At 37.4% G+C, this 22,643-nt stretch overlaps 1 protein-coding gene across 1 annotated transcript in view; it reads left to right on the top strand.

Annotated features, from left to right (window-relative positions):
* Positions 1–22,643, top strand: part of runx3 (RUNX family transcription factor 3) — a 168,499-nt gene that overhangs the window by 112,850 nt on the left and 33,006 nt on the right. The window contains exon 5 of the mRNA XM_048558315.2: positions 4,061–4,165. Coding sequence (XP_048414272.1) covers positions 4,061–4,165 — 105 coding nt within the window. The remainder of the gene's footprint in view (positions 1–4,060; positions 4,166–22,643) is intronic.

Here is a 22,643-nt window from a genome sequence, read left to right as displayed (position 1 = left end):
ACTATATATGATGAAACACTGTGTATGGTATCGAAAACAGAGCTCGGTTCCTGCTAAGTGGAACCCCTGTTTACCACAACATAAAGCCAGTTTGATGGTACTTCACTCAATTCATTACACGCATATAAACTGATGAGTGAATATTTCTAGTAATAAAATGGCAGATCAGAAAATTGCCAAAATATCAGCCAATATCATTTATATTTATTCAATTTAATTTCAGAGTTTAACTGTACCATTTCATGTGAATGGTTTTCTCTCTCCCCAGGCCATGTTTACATTTACAGTTCATGTTACCCACAATTACATTGGGAAAATGTTTTCACAAAATCAGAGTGAACTAAAAACACAGTTAGACCAAGTCTCATTATGTGTTGTGCTGTTTATAGTTAAATGAGAAAGCTGGCAGTAATTCAGGACTACAAAGAACGATTCCTATTATAGAAACATTTTCACATGCATCAATTTTACTGTCAATATTTTTACTTAAAAGGAACAATGTAACATGAAGGGCAATTTCACTTCAATCAGGTCAAACTGTACCAGATTTACCTGAAATCATATTCTTTCCCCTTGCTTGTTCAACTTACATTTGATAGGCCCTGTTCAAATACTGTCCTCTAAAATCTGCTCATAATGTGCAAAATAAAATTGTGAAAAAGACAGCAACTCTATGGAAGTACTCCGGCAGAATGCACTTATAATCTGTTTGATCCACATTCATGATCAGTAAGTAAGAATTGAGTTGGTAAATCTGATTACTATTATTAAAGTGAATGTTGACGCATGGCCAATTTGATTCCCCTTCTCACAAGCCACAATGAACCACAACAATACCCCAAAACAGCCTAATGCAATGAACCACATCACAAGATTTGGTTGAGCATAATGTCACCTTCATAAGTGTTAAGTAGCCACACCAAAAATTAAATTTGTAAATTTTAAGAAGTGATCTTTTCAATCCCATGAAAATAGAAATACCAGACTTTTGCAAACATCCTATTTTTTTGTGATCCAGGAAATCTTTAAATCTGTTTAATTTGCATACAATGAGTTTAGCTTGATGCAAGAACTGAAGAAGGAAAATCGGAAGAAGATTAAATAATAAATAAGCTGGATTGGTATAAGGCCGTTTGTACTGCTCTTGTGGCCTCGTGTACTTGGTTATACTGGTTGAAATGAGAGATTTTACCAACAGCTCAAAAAAGAATTTAATATTGCCAATGTGAAATTTTACAGAAACAAATTTGATGGTCTCGCGCAAGGTGATTTTTTCAAAATTAATCGTAAATGCTGTGGCTGCTGTTCTCAGCTGCAGTCACAACACATTGATGAGACTTTCTGGGCTTTAAAATGTTGAGACTTTGTGTTTTCAAATTTTGTTCATTAAATATTCTTCTTTTAATGCCTGGAGCTATGGAGACTACAGATTTGAGGAAACCGAAGGAATAGATTTTTGTTTCTCAGGGATAACAAATTAAGATTTAGAATTCCATCTTATCTGCAAATGCCTTTTGTACGAAAGATCAGCAGGTTCTTCTCCTCTATGGAGCAAAAAAACGTATGGGATTATAAAATAGAATAGATAGCAATTTATTATACCTCCGTGTGCTGCAATTAGTCTGCTTGCTTTAAATGGCTAGGTTCAGTGGTTTAAAAATGGTGACTATTATTATTTTTTGACATCCATTATTGCTGATTCCAGTGTAAATTGTGGTCAAAAGTATTCTTCTTTTGAATTTTGTTTTAAGCCCAGAGTTTTATTCTCAAACCATTTGCGTGTATTCAAAATCTGCCATAAATCAATGCAAGAGGGCAGAACTTTAACTTTCCATTTAAGTGCTGTCTGACTCTATGACTCTATAAATGGTAATATTGAAGAAAATTAGTTATGTATTATTTTCACTGATATATTGGAGAGTGAATATTGGAGAGACTGAACCAACTGAAATTCAGGTTATCACAAATATACACATTTATAATCACAGCACCTATCCACCAGCTCTGAGTAACACAATTGTAAATGATTGAAATTCACCTTTAAAATATACGTACTATTTTCTCATGCTATTAGGTGTGGTGGTCAGTTTGTTTGTACATTGAAACAATTAAATCACACTTTAAAATTGTTAAAGTCTACCTTTTAATGTCCTTGCATCCAAAAGTCATAGAGTCATCCAGCACAGAAACTGACGCTTCGGTTCAACTATTCCATGCCGAGCATAATCCCAAACTAAACTAGTTTCACCTGCCTGCTCCTGGCCCAAACCTTTCCTATTCATATATCCACCCAAATGTCTTTTAAACGTTGTAATTGTACCCCCATCCACCACTTCATCAGAAAGCGCATTCCACACACTAACTACCCTCTGTGTAAAAAAATTGCGTCATATCTTTTTTAAGTCTCTCTCCTCTCACCTTAAAAAAGTTCCTGCTAGCCTTGAAATTCCTCATCTTAAGCAAAAGACAAATACAATCTCTATCTAAACTTCTCATTATATTATAAGCTTCTATCACGTCACCTCTCAACTTCCTACACTCCAGTGAAAAAAATTCCAGCCTACCCAAACTTTGTTTATAACACAAACCTTCTATGCCCAGCAAATCCTGGTAAATCTCTTCTGAGCCCTCTCCAGCTTGATAATATTCTTCCTATAATGGGGCGACTAGAACTGGACATGGTATTCCCGGAGAGGCCTGGAACCAGCTGAAATTCGAAAGCCTCCTCAAAAACCTGAAAAATGAGTGTAATAATTGGAAAGCCCCAAAGATTTTTAATTCACTCTGGCAATATGGTTCATGTCGTGGATGGGGCCTGCTTACTGCACAATGATTTTAAAATGAGCATGAAATGCCTTGGAAATGTGAGCTATGCAGGGCTTAAATTGCACTTTCAATTCAGCAATCCTTACCGCGGTTTTACCTGAATTTCTCTGAAAAGTCCAGTGCAATTGAGTGGAAATTCCAGCCTTGCTTGTGATGCTACAGCACCGAAGGAACAGTACTCATGAAGAAGTGCTGAGCTTCAGCAAAGCAATGGGTTGAATTTTATGAGTCTGTTTCTTCGCGCAGATTTCTGAACATAGCAGCATTTTGAGTCAAATTGATTTTTTTTCAAAAAAAACCACTCAGTAAAGATTCTCATAGCAATATATTTGATGAAAGCACACTCCCTTTCGGAATTTTGAGTCAGTATTGCCCTCTGATGGACTGTCGTGCTTTGTCAGACTAATACGAACAATGTTTGTGAAAATGGCAATTGTATCATTCAGTGAATAGACACACCTAAATGATACTGAGGAATTAAAACAATATAATGGTGATTGAAAACTCAACGCATGAAAATGCTTTCTGGCCAGACAATTTAAATTAATTCAGAAGGCTGCCTGCATATTCCAGCAATCATGCCCAGCTGTATCGTTGCTCTATCATCATTGGGTCTAGACAAAAAACTTGCAGAACTTATGTTGCCTTGTTTGTGCTCCATCTCTAAATAACAACATGTAGAATAGTGGAGATGATGACTGTGAGATGACTACTGCCCAGAAAGATCCCACCTTGCTGATGGGGGACAGGTCTGGAGGTCAGTCAGGGCAGGAAGCGAAGAAGAATCTGTTTGGCAAAAATAAACTTCATAGTTAACCAATTATTTAACAATTCTATCCTATTTCGAGCTGATGTAACTAATAAATTCTAAAATGTAGATTCAGCTAGTATATTGTGGAATGTTGAAAACACAAGTCTTAAAAATGTGTTTAGAGGAAGTTGAGGCAAGGCGGGTTCATTGGTTCTTTACTTGCAAAAGGTACTCCCACAAAGATTCAGCCTGAAACTAATTAAATCCATCCCTAATGCATCCATCGGGGTTTATTTCATAATAGACTTTAGTTTTCTGTGTTTTAAAAAAAAGATCAGTATCGACCAGCTTAGCTACTCTACATTGACAAGCTGAGGAATGTTGTCCCCTTCCTGTTCCCTTTCCTTTTCCAGTCTTCAATGCTTGACGTGTCTGGCAGAAACATGGCAAAATAAACAATATTTTCTATTTCTCCCCTTGTAGGTAAAAGCTTCACACTGACAATCACTGTATTCACCAGCCCTCCTCAAGTTGCCACCTACCACAGAGCCATTAAAGTTACTGTGGACGGACCTAGAGAGCCTCGCAGTAAGTTAGAGCTCATTTTATATATACCAAACATAGAATACATTCATTCAGGATTAATTATCATCTGAGATTGGTGCTTTAATCAGCAGTAATTACTACAAGTTAAAGTGTTCATGAATAGGTGTATTCACTCTTGACATGTGAATTCAGTGTTGTATTGTATAGTGATATCAATTATTGTACATTTACACTGAAACCTTAAATGCATGATATAAAGGTAACATGGAAAGTATTTGTACACACTTAAGAGTTATTCCAAATCAGGGGCTATAATCAGCTTTAATTAATTATGGTGTTTAATTCACAAATGAGCAGATTCGGTGTTAAAAAGGCAACTGATTCGTTCAGCATTGTATAGTATTTTTAAGCTAATTGGGGATCTAAAACTTTGAACACAAAATGTTAGGAATAATAATCATATCTGGAAAATCAGTGAGTTAGATGACATGTTATCCAATGTGTAAACTCGGTAATGGAATCAGTGAGAGAGACTGATGTTAAGCTATGGTTGTATGTAGAACAGCTATGGCATTGATTGATTGATTTGCTCCTTAACGTTAGTATATACATCATAAATATTCAACATCGTTAGCTGAATAATTTGTTGTTTTTCCATTATTATCAAGAAATAAATGTAACTGGACAAAATAGAGAATATTGTTGGGCTCAGCCAGTTTGTACCCCTGCAGGCTACGCTCCTAAGGTCTCCACAATGCTTACCAGTTATGTTAGGATGTTCAAAGCTTTGTGTTTTTCAGTCAGAGGTTTGGAACTGACATTGAATTTTTAAAAAAATATTGTTTCAGATATGCAGGGCCTCAGGAATGTTGTATCCTCTGGACCACAGACTGAACTAAGGAACCAAACAGTTTAATTGCCAACTGGGCTAAACCCTGAACTTCATTGAAAACCAAAAGAACTGCGAATGCTGTAAATCAGAAACAAAAACAGAAGCTGCTAGTAAAGCTCAACAGGTCTAGCAGCATTTGTGAAGAGAAGTCGGTGGAAGGGTCACCAGACCCGAAACGTTAACTCTGATTTCTGTTCACAGTTACTGAGCTTTTCCAGCAACTTCTGTTTTTGTTCCTGCACTTCATTGGTAGTTCTTATCAGTCAAAGTCTGAGAACTGCCAACAAAGAGGAAGGATCAATGTCATTAGTGGCCAAACTGAGAGTACAATTCTTTTAAAATATGAGACTATTCAAGTATTTAAATAGAGATAAGAAACCAGGTTAAGAAGAGTATATCTCCTTACTAGCAAAGAAAATGTTCAGAAGCAGATTTTTTTCTGACAGTGCCAATGCCATGTAAAATTTCTGAAACGTGTGAACAAAATAGACCTCCAGCAAGTAGTCATAGATATGAAACTCTATTAATTCCAAGTTCTATAGAGGATACTATAAAGGATACAAGTAACACCGAAGAAAATACTGTCAGTCAGGAAGTGAAAGGAAGAGAGGAACTCAAGAAAATGGCAGTCACTAGAAAAGTGGTAAAGAGCAAATTGTTGAAGCTGTAGACTGACCCATCCTGAGGCCTGATGAACTTCATCTCAGAATCCTCAAAATAAGTGGCATGCGAAAAAGTTGTTAAATTGGTTTTCATTTTCCAAATTTCCCCAGATTCAGGGAAGGTTCCATTAGATTGGAAAATAACAAATGTAACTCCATCTTCAAAAAAGGCAGGGACACAGAAAGCTAGAAATTACCAACCAGTTAGTTTAACATCAGTTGTAATGAAGACATTACAAAATAATATTAAAGAAGTCACAGCAGGACACATTTAAAAACTGAAGGTAATCAGGCAGAGTCAACATGGTTTTGTGAAAGGGAAATTATGTTTAATCAATTCATTGTCATTCTTTGAGGAATTAGCATGTGATGTAGTTAAAGGGAAACTGGAGGATGTAAAATTTCTAGAATTACAGGAGAAGATTGGTAAGATGCCACATCAAAGGCTGTTGTGCAAAATGAAATCTCCTGGTGTAATGAGAACATAATGCATAGATAGAAGATTGGCTGGAATAATGGAAACAGTGGAATAAATGGGCCATTTTCTGCTTGGCAAAATGCAACAATTGATGCAACATGGGCATCCATAAAGAAGCTCAACTATTTCCAATTTATAGCGATAACTTGGATGAAGGGATGGAAGATATGGTTGTCGAGTTTACTGATGATAAAAAGATAAGTAGGTTAGTACATTGCGAAGATGACATCAGGAATGTAGATTGATTAAATAAATAGGTGCAGATCTGCACATGAAGTGTAATGAGGGAAAATATGATGTTTTACAGTTTTGCAGGAAGAATTAAAAAGATGCACATTATCTAAATGGTGAGCGGTTGCAGGGCTGCAAGATGCAGAGGAATGTGGGTAAACTAGTGCCTGTGTCACAAAACGTTAGTATGCAGGTATAACAATCTACTAGGAAAGTTAATAGAATGTTATTTTTCATTGCAAGGGGAGTTGTTTCAGTTCCACAGAACTTTGGTAAAACTGCATTTAGTATTTGTGCATAATATTGGCTTTCTCATTTAAGGAATGACATAAAGGCAAAGGATGTTGTTCAGAGAATGTTTACTAGATAAATATCTGCAGTGGGCACATTATTTTAGTTGCAAAGTTTGCTTAGGCTGGATTTGTATCCATTGAAGTTTGGAAAAGTTAAAAGGTGACTTGATTGAAATATTAGACCCCAAGGAGTCTTGACAGGATGAATGTAGAAAGAATATTCCCTCTTGTTGGAAAATGTAGAACTCGGAGTCACTGTTGCAAAGTAAGTGTTTGCTGATTTAAGATATAGATAGGGAGACTTTTTTTCTCAGAGCATTATGAGTTTTTGGAAAGGTCTTCCTTAAAAGGTGGTTGAAGCAGAAGCAGAACTTTCAAGAAGTTGAGGATTAATTCTTGATAAGCAAGTGGGTGAAAATTTAGAGAAGGGGTTCATGGGAATACGGAGTAATCAGATCAACCACGATCTTATTGTATAACAGAGCAGACTTGAGGAGCAGTGTTGCACAGTCCTGTTTCTAGTTCATTTATTAACAGCTATGATGGGCACATTGGGTGTACTCACTGTTGGCAGTGATATGATAATTTGATGGAGGAGACTTGATTTCATCCAAATAAGTATCAAAAATAATATTTAATCTCTTAGGAAAGTTTAAGTATTCCCTGTTCCATTGTGGAATGTTTGTGATATACAGAATGACTAGTTGAGTTATTAAAAAGTAAAATGACCACATATAATATTAAATAAACAACTTTGTAACTAAGTCTCAGTTGTTTGTTCGCAACTTAAGATCAACTCTGCATCTAATATATATTGTTTAACACAAGGATCCCATGAATGAGCATATTAAGAAAGAAAGTGCCAGCAAAAAGCTATCGGACTACTTGATATATTTTTGGCACCTCAAGGAGCCTTCTTGTGGCACACTGGTAATTTCCCTATCCTTGGACTGTGAGGCCCAGGTTCAAGTCCTACCTGCTTCAAAGATGTATAATAACATCCCTGGACCCAAAAAATGGGTTAAATAAAAAGCTATATATTTGATGTCTTAGGAGGTTCTTATGGCATAAAGGTACCTCTGAGCTAGGAGCCCAAGTTAAGTCTCACCTTCTCCAGAGGTGTGTCATGTCATCTCTGATCATTTGATTAGAAAATACTCATACTTGATTTCCAATGTGAGGATAAGAAAGATTCAGTGCAGGCTTAATGATCTGAGGACATCAATTAGCTCTTTGAAAACACATCATTAGGTTTGAATGACTGCTGATGCAAAGCGTAAAGAAATAAATTAAACATTGCCTATATGGCTAAGGATAACTTTAAACAGATGTACTGCTGCAGTGAGGAAATATGAAGATGAGTTTGGCTCCTGCTACATCGAGGAACAAGTCAAAGGTTGCCTTTCTATTATAAGAGATAACAAGGTGTAGAGCTGGATGAACACAGCAGGCCAAGCAGCATCAGAGGAGCAGGAGGGTTGACGTTTCGGGCCTAGACTTGGTTTCATTGCCAATATTTTACCTCTTTGTCAAAGTTGAAGAGCATATTTATTATAGATTTTATAATCTGAAGTTTTCCAATATAAAACTTTACTGTTCTGCTTCACTTTTAATTGCCAAATATCAGGAGAAAGTGCAAGATCTGTAGCTTATATCTCCACCAGATGAGAAATACGTAAGAGAGGCAAGGTGAAGTAAAGTCAGAAGTTATGATTCAGTTACATCTACCTCACATTATAAGTACCTGTATGTTGTAAGACGAGAGCAAATCTATAGGATCTGCAGTCCTGCAGCTTTGAGGTATAAGGTGGTTGCTTAACTCACTTTGCCAGCTCAATGCTAAAACAAAACGCATGAATGACAACCCCACTTTCAGACTCCAACGCAGTAAGATGACCAAGAGAGACAGCATGCACAATTTACATAGATTTATGCTATTGTAATGTCAATAAAATGAATGGATAATTGTAGTTCAAATCAATGCTAAAATACAATCCTGTTAGAACTACGATTTTAAAAACTAGACTTTTGAAATCGCACAAATTCATTTTTCTTTAAGATACATTTGTTCACAAGATGTGGGCTTTGCTGTCTCATTTATTACACTTCCCTAATTGCCCACAAGACAGTTGACAATAAACCACATTGCTTGGCTGTGGAGTCGTATGTAGGCCAGACCAGGATAAGGATGGTGGATTTCCTTCTGTAATAGAGATTAAGGAAACAGATATGCATCTACAACAATCATCAATGGTTTCATCGTCACTGTTAGCTGAGATTTTTGTATTCTAAATTTATATTGGATCCAAATTCCATCAACTGCTGTGATTCAAGCCCATTTCACTAGAACACTAACCTGGGGTTCTGGATTACTAGTTTAGTGACATTACCACTGCACCACCACCTACCATTAAGATTTAAACTTTCCAAGTCATTATGATTTTAAACCTATTGCACTAAATAAATGTATGATTTTGTTATCATTTCATACTGTAAACAGTGTGTGTGCCCTGATGAGAGTACTCACTCTGTTGTGCTGAGGTTACCCCATGAATGATTAAATTTGGCTCAATACTTTTCCTTTTCAATTTCTCCTCACTTACCATCTGTCGCCAGTGTATTGTCTATATGCTTAATTTTCATCTGGTAAAGTATTATTAATATCTTCATCCTGGAAGTGAGGGTTCAGCTACTTGCAGTTTGACCAGCTTCTGTCCTGACCTGACCTCCACACAAGCGCTCTTCCAATCCAGTGGAGCCCCCAATGATAATGCAAGGAGCTGAATTTCAGACTGATGCACTGACCACAAAGCAACAGGATTTGTGGATCAGGATGGTGTACGTCATTTAACTGGCTCAGGTACTCAGTGGTCACTAGTCAACACACTAAAAGAGTGCTTCTACCATCTCATTTCCAGAACTTTCTGATTCAAACATAGCATTTCTTGGCTAAAAATTTATTGCTTTCATAAGCAGTTAGAAGATCAGTGCAGTTTCTTTAATTTCATCTGCAAAGGCATTTGTTTCATTCTCCAAGTATTTTATGTCAGAATTTGTTGCAAATAAACATCTCATAAAAAGAAGTAAACATTTTAAAAGACCATTAAAGGAAATTAAACTATTGTTGATAACAACTCTTTTCCTTCTATAGCCCACCAATCTTGTTTTAAATAGGTGTGAACCACACATTATAATGTGAGTTAGTTTCTAAATAAGGGATGTTAAGTACATGTTCATAGCAATGATTCTCCATGCACATTGCCTTTATACTCTGCGTAAATTAAAATGAGCAAGCAAGCAAATAATGTGCACTGATTTTGGGCTGAATTTGTGTGCTGACTGCAAAACATCAACACTTTGCAAACATGCCGGACAATAACAAGTTAGATAAAACTGTACCACCCACTTGCACCATTGCAATATCTACAAAACTCATGAACCTGCAGTACTGCCATGCCTTTGAACAGATCTGTAGGTCACTTCTTGGTTAGTATAGTTTATTATCCATTTCACAATTGTAACAAGCAATGGCATGGTGGCTCAGTGGTTAGCACTGCTGCCTCACAGCTCTAGGGACCTGGGTTCAATTCCAGCCTTGGGCAACTGTCTGTGTGGAGTTTGCACATTCTTCCTGTGTCTGTGTGGATTTCCTCTGGCTTCCTCCTGTGGTCCAAACATGTGCAGGTTAGCCTGTAGTGTTTAGGCATGTGTAGCTTAGGTGGGTTATAGAGGGAATGGGCCTGGGTAGGAATCTTCAAGTGTCAGGGTGAAGGGCCTGTTTCCACACTGTAGGGATTCTATGAGTGAAATGTCAGGATAAATAAAAATAAAGAGATTCACAGCAGCACGCAAAATTCTAAAGTGAGAAAGGATAATTTGAAAATTTGCACAAAGACTGAATGGAATTTGATAAAAGTTTTAAGTTTAGCCATTGTGGTGCTACATCCCAAGTTTTCTATTTCAGAACTGACTATGCTATCACAACCATGTTATAGATAGTCTTGGGTCATTTTTTTCAGTCACTTATGGGAGGTGGGTGTTATTGGCTGGGCCAGCATTTATTGTCCATAACTAGTTGTCCTTACATGATATAATTTTGAAATTGTGCTGTTTCCAAAATGTGTTCTAACAGAAAAGATTTGCAGTGAGATTATCATGCTGCTTCTACAGCAAAATTATAATCAATTTAGTGCATGTGGTGAACTACACCAGTCTTTTAGGAAACCATCCAAAACAAATAATGTATTTAATTATTCCCCATTACCAAACCAGAGTGAATAGTCAGCCAGCATGTCTATCCAGGTTTACTGGGATTTAGTTACTTGATATTATACCACTGAGGGAGTTCGTAATGAGTATAAGTCAACAAGTTTAAAACATTATCTAGAATCCCACAAAGTAGTGTTATTGGTGCTGAGAACGGTGAAATGCCAATGCAAAGATAATAAATTTCTTGAAACAAGAGCCAAAGTTTAGTGGCGCAATGTTGGGTCAATAATGACCAACTTGGGTTTATTAGTGGTTATTTCTTTTGCACCAACTTGCTCAGACATTATACAATTCAGCTCTGGGGCATGTGGCTTGAATACACACCTTCCGGAGCAGAGGTAGGGACACTACCTCTGTGCAACAATACAGGTCCTTTTTGATTATTGCCTGAGCAAAATGATGCTTTCACTGCAATATCGATCATTCATCATATTCACCTTTTGATGGGACTTGCAAAGATCAACCCTTATTCTGCAAGGTACCAAATAAAATTAAAAGGTCTATTGTGATGTACAACTGTACAAACTTGTTCACTGAGTCAAGTGGAAATGCTGAAAGCAGTTGAAGACCACACTTGTGCAGCTGCAGAATATCAAATAACAAGTTCACTTTTATTTATGCTTGTTTTGCTTTTGATTTTTAAAAAAAACTTCAGTGTTATCAATCCCTGAAACTGCACGTTAAAAGTAGAATACTGATCAATTCATTGTGTGACAGAGCAAAGCGTGAGAGTATTTTTGAAAGTTGCTAATCACACCTCATACTAAAAGGGTTAAGCATGTAACACACAGATATAAGAAATGTTACTCTGAATGCAGTGTATCGCTTTGAGGAGATGATTATCATCTATGCTTTTCCGTTAAGAAACCGCGCCTGCTGGTATTTTTTTAAACACTGAGTACAAAATTGTGGTAGAAAGTTTTTAACCCATTAAGTACTGTAATACCTTTTCTTGCCAAAGGTCATGCTGCATATTGCTGGTAATGAGATAAAGGAGAGCATTGTCCACTTGTGTGAACTCCTGTTTTCTGATACCGACATATTATTTTCAGATGGTTTGCAAAAGACAGTATTAGTGGTTGCACTCTGAATAAGGCTCTGCATTCTCATAGACCAGAACCCAGTTACTGAACATTTCTTGGTGGCCTCGCACTGTTGTAACATTGATGAAATTCATTGCGAACCAAAAATTAAAACATAAAATATATTAAAATGGAAATGAACTCTTTGAGTGCTTCATGATATGACTGCACTATGTAAGCAGCTGGGTTGGTGACAATATGGATTGGTTATAGCCAAACTGGTGTGGCTGAATAGTGGTTAGATCATCACAGGCCCTTAAAAGTAGAAGATTAAAAGGCAATCTATTGGAAATGTTTAAGATCATTCAAGGACTAGATAGGATTGATAGAAAGAAACTGTGTCCTTTAGTTAGAGAGTTGAGAACAAAGAAGAATACATTATACTTTGAGCAAGGTTGCTTAGGTGTGATATCATAAAGTAATTCTTCACTTAAATGTTCTGGAAATTCTGAACTGTATCTCCCAAAAAGCTTTTGACGTTGGGGATGAATTGAAAATCCCAAAACTGACATTTGTTAGACAACGATAATAAGGGTTATAAAACTAAGGCGGATAAACAGAGCTGAGAAACAAATTGGTTATGATCTAACTGGATGCCAGACAGACTCAAGGAGCTGAGTGACCCATTCCTGTTCTTGCAGCCTATGGAAGAAGCAAGTTCAAAATGAATACGCATATCTGCCGAATATGTTTATCTATGATTTGCATAAGTGTACTCAGGTTTAATACACAACTCTACATGCATGGAGAGTGTAATATATGTGGAAATTTTCTGCCCCCTTAAATAAAAATCACCTGATGAAAGACTTTGTTGAAAGCAATAAAACACTAAGGCAGTGGCATCAAACCCACATTGACACCAAACCTCTCTGACAGTTTCTTTAAACATAAATTTGCTTATTGTTTCCATGGAAGAGCTGAGTGACACAGAGCCATTTATTTACATCCATAATTTTTGGTGTGTGCTGCATACTCATTTGTAACACACGTTCCTAAGATTTTTGTAAACTAAGTTCTTATGTTGCATACATCTGGATTTTATATTGATTTTTCAATATTATTTGACATTTAAAAGATAAATAATCACTGACTGTTCAATTTGTTGAATATTTTTGTACATAATGCTCGATATTGTGAGCTGCTTTTTTTGAGTTTTTGGAATGTAGTTCACTAATGAGAAGCACAGTGAATTATTTGGCAATCGGGGTGAGAATTTGGAGAAAATTTGAATTTTACCTTTAACTTGAAAAGATGTCACAAAATTTGTATTCCATCAATTTGACAATTCAACAAGTAATCAGTGGTGTGAGACTAAGGAAGGCAGCACATAGATACATACTTTTAAGGTGCAGATATATTGACCCTAGAGAAAATACATACATTCCTGTACCCCCAACCATTTGTGAGTGTACTTGAAGTTGGAGAGGCATTCCAACTGTTAGGAAAATTAACACAAAATTAACTGAACTGCAGAAACAGAAACGCAACTGCTGTCATCAATGCAAATGGAAACCCAACTGAAGCATCAGTTATACAATTAGAATTCCAACTTAACCATTATGAAAACAGAAAAACATTTCAAAAGCACTAATCAAATTAACCATCAGCTGCAATTGTACAGCCACTCTCAACATAATGCAAAACAGCTCAAGGCGAATATTGATGTGAAATTGGCAGCTACATGAAAGAATCCAGTCCCAGTCCAACTCCTGATTGCATAAGCAAGGTGATATGACACCTCCTCAAAGGCATCTGAAACTATGTGGGCTTTTTGGAAAACGACAAACAGTTTCAAGTTGATGTGAAGCCTGAATGAAATATGTGGTCCAAATTAGTTAGATCCTAGAATTTCACATTGAGTCTATTTGAATATCAGGAGTTTTTCCTATTGACTGGAATAGTATTTCCCTTCAAAACAACAGAACTAAAATTTGTTTACTTGGTTTTCCATATTTAGTTACTGTTTGTGGTGTCTTGCTATGAATATGGAGATTGTCACACTGTCTATGTAAGGTAGGTGAGCAGACTTTATAGTTGTGATCTCAGATATTTAATAGATGTGGTAAGGTGCTATATAAATGAAACAATTTCTTGTAAGATTCACTTCCTTACAAGTCATGCCCTTCTGCCATCAGTAAGAACAGTCAGAGGAATACAACACCACTGTGCACGATGTAAACAAATGAATTACAGCTTTTTTTTTCTAACGGACAGAGTGAGAAGCGCAGCCCACATTATAATGTGAGACTTGCCAGCAGTGCTTTGCACTTGACAGCTATCGACATTTGATTTTTAGAGTTTTAAAAAAGGCCAGCCTAAAATAAACGCAGAATTGCCTAAACTGTAACAGCTGAACACTCTAGGTGTGTATCTACCAAATAATAATTGCAAGAAATGGACTTACAACTTTGAAACACTGTAATTAAAACTGCTGCATACCTTTTAGGCAGTTGCTTCCCATTAGCTGGTAACAACAGATTGTTGTAAGGAATCCAGTCACATTTAGGGAGGGAAAAATCATTCCTGTAAATTGTGGACATGTAGATTACCTTATCATTAAAGGGCCAGCACATTTGTGTCTCACTTTGTTTCAAATGTCACAGAATTATTTTTCATCTTAACATATATTTTAGTATTGCCAAAGATCATTGCATAGGCATTTCATTCAAAAGGCGGTATCTGATCTGGCAATGAACTTAGCCGAGACTTTGCAGAGAATCTACAAGTAAACACCAAAATTCTTTAAGCCACAGAGAATGAAAATGTCAGGGAAAGACTCATTAACTGATCACTTTGATCATCAGTGGGTGAGAATTTGTTTTTTTGAACAGGAGCTTGTTTCAAGATGAGTTGTTTAGGTTTGCTTTTTTGGGATAATAGATTTTTCTAATAAATTAAACAGAAGTATCTTAATTTATCACTTGCACTAAACCAGGCAATCTCAGTTCCGACTGCTTTATCTTTGTAGAGGCAAATGTGAGAGACCTGTCACCTGTGCCTGTGTACTGTGTAGCCTATAATTTTGCAATAAATACACACTTGATTGACAGATGAGTGGTAAACTTAAGCTGAAAAATTGTACCAATGAAACAAGATCTCCTAGTGAGATTTTGGTAAGTGTATCAATGGACAATTTAATCTCAGAAAACTGTGATTATTGATCCTATTTCATTGCCTAATCCAGATTTTTAAAATTTGCATTCCCCAATCAACTCAATACAAAGTGGAAGAAGTAAATGAGAGAAATTATGTAATTGTGGATGAAATTTAAGCAAATAGATAATGGAATGTTTCCCTTCTACCATCCCCTTGACCTTGTGGTTTGGTGGAAGACAGAGTCATAAAGTCATACAGCACAGAAACAGGCCCTTCGGTCCAACTTGTCTATGCTGACCACATATCCTAGATCATGCTTTTCTTTGGACGAACATTAGAGAAACTGAGTCTGTACTCTCTATTACTAAAAACTGGCCCATAGGGTTTCATAATCTCTCCTTTTATGAGTTTTGGCTGATGCGGATCCATCACAGTCCAGGTGTCAAGTTTTGTTGCAGATGTAAACTGACCTTAGGTAAAGAAAGAAAGGTAACTTGTTTTATGTTGATCTTGTCAAACCTGCAGCCTGACATTTACAAGATCTGACAATTACCCTCTGATTGATTCCGGGAATTTACCAACAGCTCCATCTAGCTGGCTTTGTCTATTTAGACACCTTATTTGAACAGTGACCTTATGTGGAGCAGACCATGTTAAACGTCACAGCCACAATCCTGATCCAAGATTCCCCTATCTACATGCAGTGCCAAAGGAAATCTATAATTATAGCATTAGATGCACCACCATGTTTTGTTGCAGCTATCTTATTTATCCAATCCTGTACCTGCTTGTTTTAAACTTTGAAAAAAAGTCAAGCTGAGGAACCTGTCCCGTCTGATCTAATTTCTTTCCACCATCCTTACCCAAAGTTCAAAGAACTAAGATGCTATTTGATCATGTATGGAGGCAAAGCTAGAAGCAAGATAGAGGCTTTGAGGCTTTTCAGTTGACCGAGCAAGCTCCACCTTTACTTTAATGACATCAGCTTCAGATGTTTGCAGCTGTGGGCAATAACAGTTTTTACTGGCTATAGTATGCAACACTTAATTCAAAGGTTCTGGGAAAATTAACAAAACAAATAATGAGCAAGCATGCACGAACATCACTAGTTTAACTAAAATAGTGGCTCAATTAATGACAAACTATATCTTATTTGCACTACTATGCCATACTTTTCATATGATAGTGTTTCACTTTGTGTGCAAAGTATTTAATTTTCTGATATGGTTTGCTACTGTTCTTGATGACTTGAGGTCAAATTATATCAATTATTTCTCTGGAGATCTGTTCCACAGTTTTTGCTATAGAATTTTTGTTTCTGCCATATGCTGAAAAAAAGATTAGTTTTAGACTGCATTGTCCTTTGACAATTTTACCGATACTTACCACGTGGCAGTACCAAAGCTTTGGCTAATAGAGCCATTGGGTCATAGAGATGTACAGCATGGAAACAGACCCATCGGCCCAACTAGCCCATGCTGACCAGATATCCCAAATTAATCTAATCTCATTTGCCAGCATTTGGCCTATATCCTTCCAGACCCTTACTATTCGTATACCCATCCAGATGCCTTTTAAATGCTCTAATTGTACCAGCCTTTACCATTTCCTCTGGCAGTTCATTCCGCATAGCACCACCCTCTGCGTGAAAAAGTTGCCCCTCAGATCCCTTTTAAATCTTTCCCCTCTACCTTGAACCTATGCCCCCCAGCATTGGACTCCCCCTCCCAGGGAAAAGACTTTGTTTATTCACCTTATCTATGACCATCATCATTTTATAAATGTCTACAAAATCACCCTTCAGCCTCTGACACTTCGGAGAATATAGCCCCAGTCTATATAGCCTCTCCCAATAGCTCAAACACTCCAACCCTGGCAACATTCTTGTATATTTTAAATATTCACCTTCTGCAGGCTAAGTGTCTAAGTGAATCAGAAAGTTTTTGGAATGTAGACCAGGAAGCAAAGTTTTCAGTGACTCTAAGAGATTCTCTCTCAGATTCTTGGATTTCTGAAGAAGGGTCCTGCCCTGAAATGTCACCTTTCCTGCTCCTCTGTTGCTGACTTGCCTGCTGTGTTCCTCCAGCTTCACACTGTATTGTCTCTCCCTCAGACTTTTTCTACGTTTCTATTATAAGCTGTAGCATGGGTGCGAAAGCTAAACTGTTTGATTACAGTGTTACAGTTATAGTGTGAATGCATCAAATGCTTCAGCTGGTCACAAAGCCTCTGGTGTATCTACACTGCAATGAGGTGAGACCCCTATTAGATTTAGTCCATTGTCACCCACCCTGCTTCAAGCGCCTTGGAGCAACACGCAGTAACAAGTCTTCTTCCAATTTCTAATGATTCTCAGCAAAACAGTTTTGAAAGGAGCAACCCAGAAAACCCTTTGGCACCCACTCCATTGCGCATTTGTTTAAAATAAGTATTGGGCAGTTTTTAATTGTCATTTTACCCAAAATCCCCAACAAATACAAATCTGAAAAGACTGACTTTGCTGGCTGGAAAATCTAAAGCATGAGAGCACAGTCTCATGAAGGGGTGTCATTAATTAAGATTCAACTGGGGAGAAATTACTCCAATCAAAGGGTTGTGAATCTATGGATTTTTATACTCAAGAGGGTCATGTATTTAAGGCTGGGAATTTTTTGCCTTTCGGGGAATTAGAAGATATGGTGACTGGGTGGAAAAGTGAAGGTGTGTAGCTCAAGATCAGCCATGATTATATTAAATGGTGAAGCTTGAAGACTATATATTCTTCACATGCTCTTTCACATTGTGTTCTTACATGATACAGAGCCAAGAATTAGGAGAAAAAATGCACATGCACTGAGATCAATTACAATAATTTCTAGGTTTTTTGGTCTTAACCATGTCCAGCATGCATCCATTTTTTTAACGATAATTACTGCAGCGAAAGGATTACTATATATACGTATTTAATACTGCCTTACAGTGAGAACATTAGTCATATCATGTGCTGTAACCATACTGCAGATTCTCAGTATTGGACATTGATATTTCTCTTAAGCACATGTTACTATTGAAGTGTCACCTAGTTCTGATTTGAAAAAAAGAGTTGTTTTTATGTAGTACCTCATCATTTTCTTTAAGTGTTTTGTGACCAATGACTTTTGAGTATGAACTGTTGTGTAGACAAATAGGAGCCAATTTGTATTCAGCAAGTCCTGTAAACAATGATGTCGGTAGAAGGCTGACTGTTGGTTGAAAGCCAAATTAACTCTGTGCTCTTCAGATAGTACCATGAGACCTAACACATACATTCAAGCCGTGAAAATAGGGACTTAGCGTCTCATCTCCAACAATTCACTACTGCCTCCATACTGCACTGAAGTGTTGGCCAGGATTATGTTCTTAATCCTGGAGTGGAACTTGAAATCAAACTTCAGTTGGCCAAGGTGAAAGGCTGATTAAAATATTCTTTGTTTTTTTTCATGTTTTACACACTTTTATAATGCAAACCAGTGCAAAATTGAGCAAGAGTACAAAAAGCAGGACTGATCAAATTATGCAAGCACTAACTCAGATTCTTAATATAAAATCAACTCGTACTGGTAAAGTTGAAAGACGTGCCTGCAGGCAAAAACCTCTACAGTCATGCTAGTAAAGCTTGTTTTTCCCAACAAAACAGATGATGTCAGTCAATGAGAGTTGTTTTGCTGAAACGTTCTCTCATTTGGTGCTCACATAACGAGGTTGGAGACCAATTTTATTTTCAAACTGTCAAATCATTGAAGGAAAACGAACAAAAAGAAATGTGCATGAATGTGTCATTTCTCCTCAGTTTGTTTTGAATTTGTATTAAAATATAACATTTCTATAATGTTAACAGATTTTTAAAAAAAGATATTCAGCAATCTGAAAGGGCCCTTCAGTCTCTAATGAATTAACAAATCAGATAATAATCATTCACTGTGAAGAACCATTTTAAAAATTCAAATGTGTTAAAACGGTTTGTCCTATGTTGTGTGACTTGTTTCCCGACTCTATGTACTTCCTGTAACTGGCACAGGACTATCGTGCTGATTGAGCCAGGACACACAACTTGTATGAAAACAAACCACCCACCTAGTCTCGCAGCCTTCATACCCAGAAAATCTGTCAGGGCAGGCACAGTGCTTATTGAAAGCCACCTTTCCAAGGCAAACAGCACTCATATGGAGACAAATTGGGTACACATAGTGCTCATAAATGCTAACTATCTATTTCACACAGTTTTCATATCAAGGAAAATCACATAAAGGAGGCAGCAGCCTTACTAACAGCCACACAGAATCCCTACAGAGTGGAAACAGACCCTTTGGCCCAGCAAGTCCACACTGACCCTTGCAGCATCCCACCCAAACCCATCTCCCTATAACCTACACACTCCTGAACACTACAGGCAATTTAGCATGGCCAATCCACCTAGCCTGCGCATCTTTGGGCTGTAGGAGAAAACCAGATTACCCAGTGGAAACCCATGCAGACATGGGGAGAATGCGCAAACTGCACACAGACAGTCGCCCGAGGGTGCAATTGAATATGGGTCCCTGGCACTGTGAGGCAGCAGTGCTAACCACTGAGCCACTGTGCCACCCCTGCGGAGGAGTGAATCACAGAAGGCTAAATGACTGACACTGAGTGGGGCTGTGTTTCATACTGAGAATTGTGTAAGTGCACCTACTGTTTCATAGACAACAGGCAGACAAGAAACCTTGAATGTTAATTTAACATTTCCTTGTCATGGTATCTATGTCAGAGTAAGGTCACTTCCAAAGAAGAGTCACACTTGACTTAAAGAGCTAAGAGTTACTCTGTCTACAGATGCTGCCAGACCTGTGGAGTTTTTTTCTCGTACCTGCAGTAATTTGCTTTTATGTCAAAGTAATGTGGGTTGATCTGGCAATTTCATTGTCCCCCATTTCTCTTTAGGGGAAGATTCTTTGATAACTGAAATACAGGCAATTACTATCCAGCTATTCAGTCAGGTAAATCACTGCCCAGCTGAAGACATGGCAGTATTTTAATGCGTTTTCCACCTCTCTAGCTCATTCAAATTAATCAATGGATGGAGACAATAGGCAAAATCAGGCACATAAAATTTCTGAGTGTTCTTTATTTCTGACATTTATTTTCATCGTCAGTGTCAACACAAAATCTGCTAACATGAAGGAAATGTCTTTTGAGAGTCAACGTGCCCTCACCTTCACATCCGTAACTATGTTTAACTCTGGCACTCCCTTTTAATTCAAAGCAATCTAGTCATCAATTTCTTTTTTGAATTCAGATTGCTGTCTGACTCTGACACTCCTCTTTAATACTGCGTACACCTAAGCTTTGCATTCACCAGTCAGTGCACATTTTTATTTTCACTGCAAGCTTCTGTGCTAGCAAGTTGACAAAGTAAAAAATCACAGACACGAGGAATCAGTTTTATTGTTGCGCTTAATTTTAACACAAATACCAGAGTAGCTCATCAACGAGGGAAGTCTTCATTACGAAAGTTCTGACTCACATAAATAATGTCTAGACTTCAGGCGTCAAGTCAAATTCTATTTACAGTTGGGATCATGTTGAGCTGGAATACTTATCTTTTGACCACTATCTGAATGTTCATAACTGTGAATGGAAGACATGCTTTTACATCACTGCTTACATGCAGCTGTACTTTTTGTGAATGTGTAACTGGTCAGTTACACAATGAAGAGAAGCATTTAGTTAATTAGATCAAATCGATTATCTATCTCCTGTCAGCCCTAAATGGCTTAGTCAACTGTATCCCTCAGTTTAACAGATTTGGTTTCTTAAAAACTTGGGAGAAAAGGCTAAACAACATTAACTCTTCAGCTACAGAATACTTTGAAAAAATACAGTTGCCTTATTTGAGAAGATGATTAAAACCAGAGCGATATCTAAAATAGAGGAATGTCTTTTTATTGCATCAGAGACGTTGTTGGCATTTTGTATAGTACTTGTTTCTTGGGTAAAAGATGTTAGTATTGCGCAATTAGACATCCTTCATTTCAAGCAGCCTGTGTCAGTCACTGAACTGATGTAGAGATCCTCCTGCATTACTGCAATCCCAGTGTTGTTTTGCATAGCAGCCATGTTGACAAATCTGATTAATACCTACAAGGAAAACCAATGGTGATTTCCTGAACTCATTTCAAACATGGACCTTTCAGGCCCAGGACACGGTAAAGGCTATGGGCCCTGACACCATGCCACCAATATTACTGAAGACATGTGCTCTAGAATTAGCTTCATTCCTGGCCAAGTTATTCCAGTACAGCTACAATACTGGCATCCACATGATGTTACTCAAGTATGTCCCGTCTACAAAAAGGCAGAAAAAATTGAACCCAGCTAGGCATTGATAAAGTAAATTGCATAGGTCTTTTCCCCAGGATAAAGGAGTTCAAAACTAGAGCATTTAAGGTGAAAGGGGAAATATTTAAAAGGGAACTGAGGGGCAACTTTTTCACACAGAGGGTGGAGTGAGTGTGGAATGAACTGCCAGAGGAAGTGGTAATGGAAGGTACAGTTACAATACTTTAAAAGGATTTGAACAGCTGTATGAATAGGAAAGGTTTGGAGTGATATGGGCCAGATGCAGGCAAACATGACCAGTTTAGTTTCAGAAACCTGGTCTGCGTGGATAAGCCAAAGGGTCTGTTTCTGTGCTGCTTGACTTCTATGACTCTACCGCCCTAATCAGTCTACTCTCAATCATCATCAAAGTAAAAGATGGTGTCATTGCCAGTGCTGTCAAATGGCTCCTAAATTACATAGTTTTGATCATTTCCAACACTCTTATGACTGACAGGGGGGTGTAGATGCATAATTTTACAGCAAGCAACTGGGGGGGAGGTGAGAGTTGGGGTACAGAAATTGTTAGTAAAATGTGATTTTTCCCTTCTTCGCCCTTTACTGTCACTTCAGAAACCATTGAGTTCCAGAGGGCCTTCTTCCACCGAGAGAGTCATTACCACAATCAAAGATACAACATGACCATTCAGCAAGGTGAAAGAGAATAGAAGTCAGTGACAGTATCGAGACTAAAGTATTTATATGTTATTTTTGTGTCCCAGGTTTGGCCGGACTGGACTTTTCTACCGCACATGTAAATGTACAAATGATTAAGCATTAGGTGTAATCATGTTAAATATAGTTTTCATAAATACATATTTATATAAACAACAATGAGATTAAGAATAATTAGCTGTTGACTGACCCAGCTTGCTTTTCTATTTAACTGTTTGAAAAGGATTAAGTGTACAATGTAGTCAAACATTCCAAATTTATATGAGATTAACAAAACTATTTAACTGGCCAATCTAACTGATACTTTATTTCATATGAAGGCTCCATAGTGAAACCAGAGACATTTCAAATTCTTCCATTGCAAGTTAAAAGAAAATGTATTTTACTACCAGGTCTGGTTTAACTATAGGACTAAAAATAGACGAGATCGCACGTAGGCTTCTAGAACTGCGTCTTAAACTAAGGTG

Source organism: Stegostoma tigrinum, chromosome 24 (genome assembly GCF_030684315.1).
Source record: "Stegostoma tigrinum isolate sSteTig4 chromosome 24, sSteTig4.hap1, whole genome shotgun sequence".
Classification (NCBI taxonomy): Eukaryota; Metazoa; Chordata; class Chondrichthyes; order Orectolobiformes; family Stegostomatidae; genus Stegostoma; species Stegostoma tigrinum.
The sequence above is the reverse complement of the archived record's forward strand: the minus strand, read 5'-3'. Positions and strand labels throughout refer to the sequence as shown.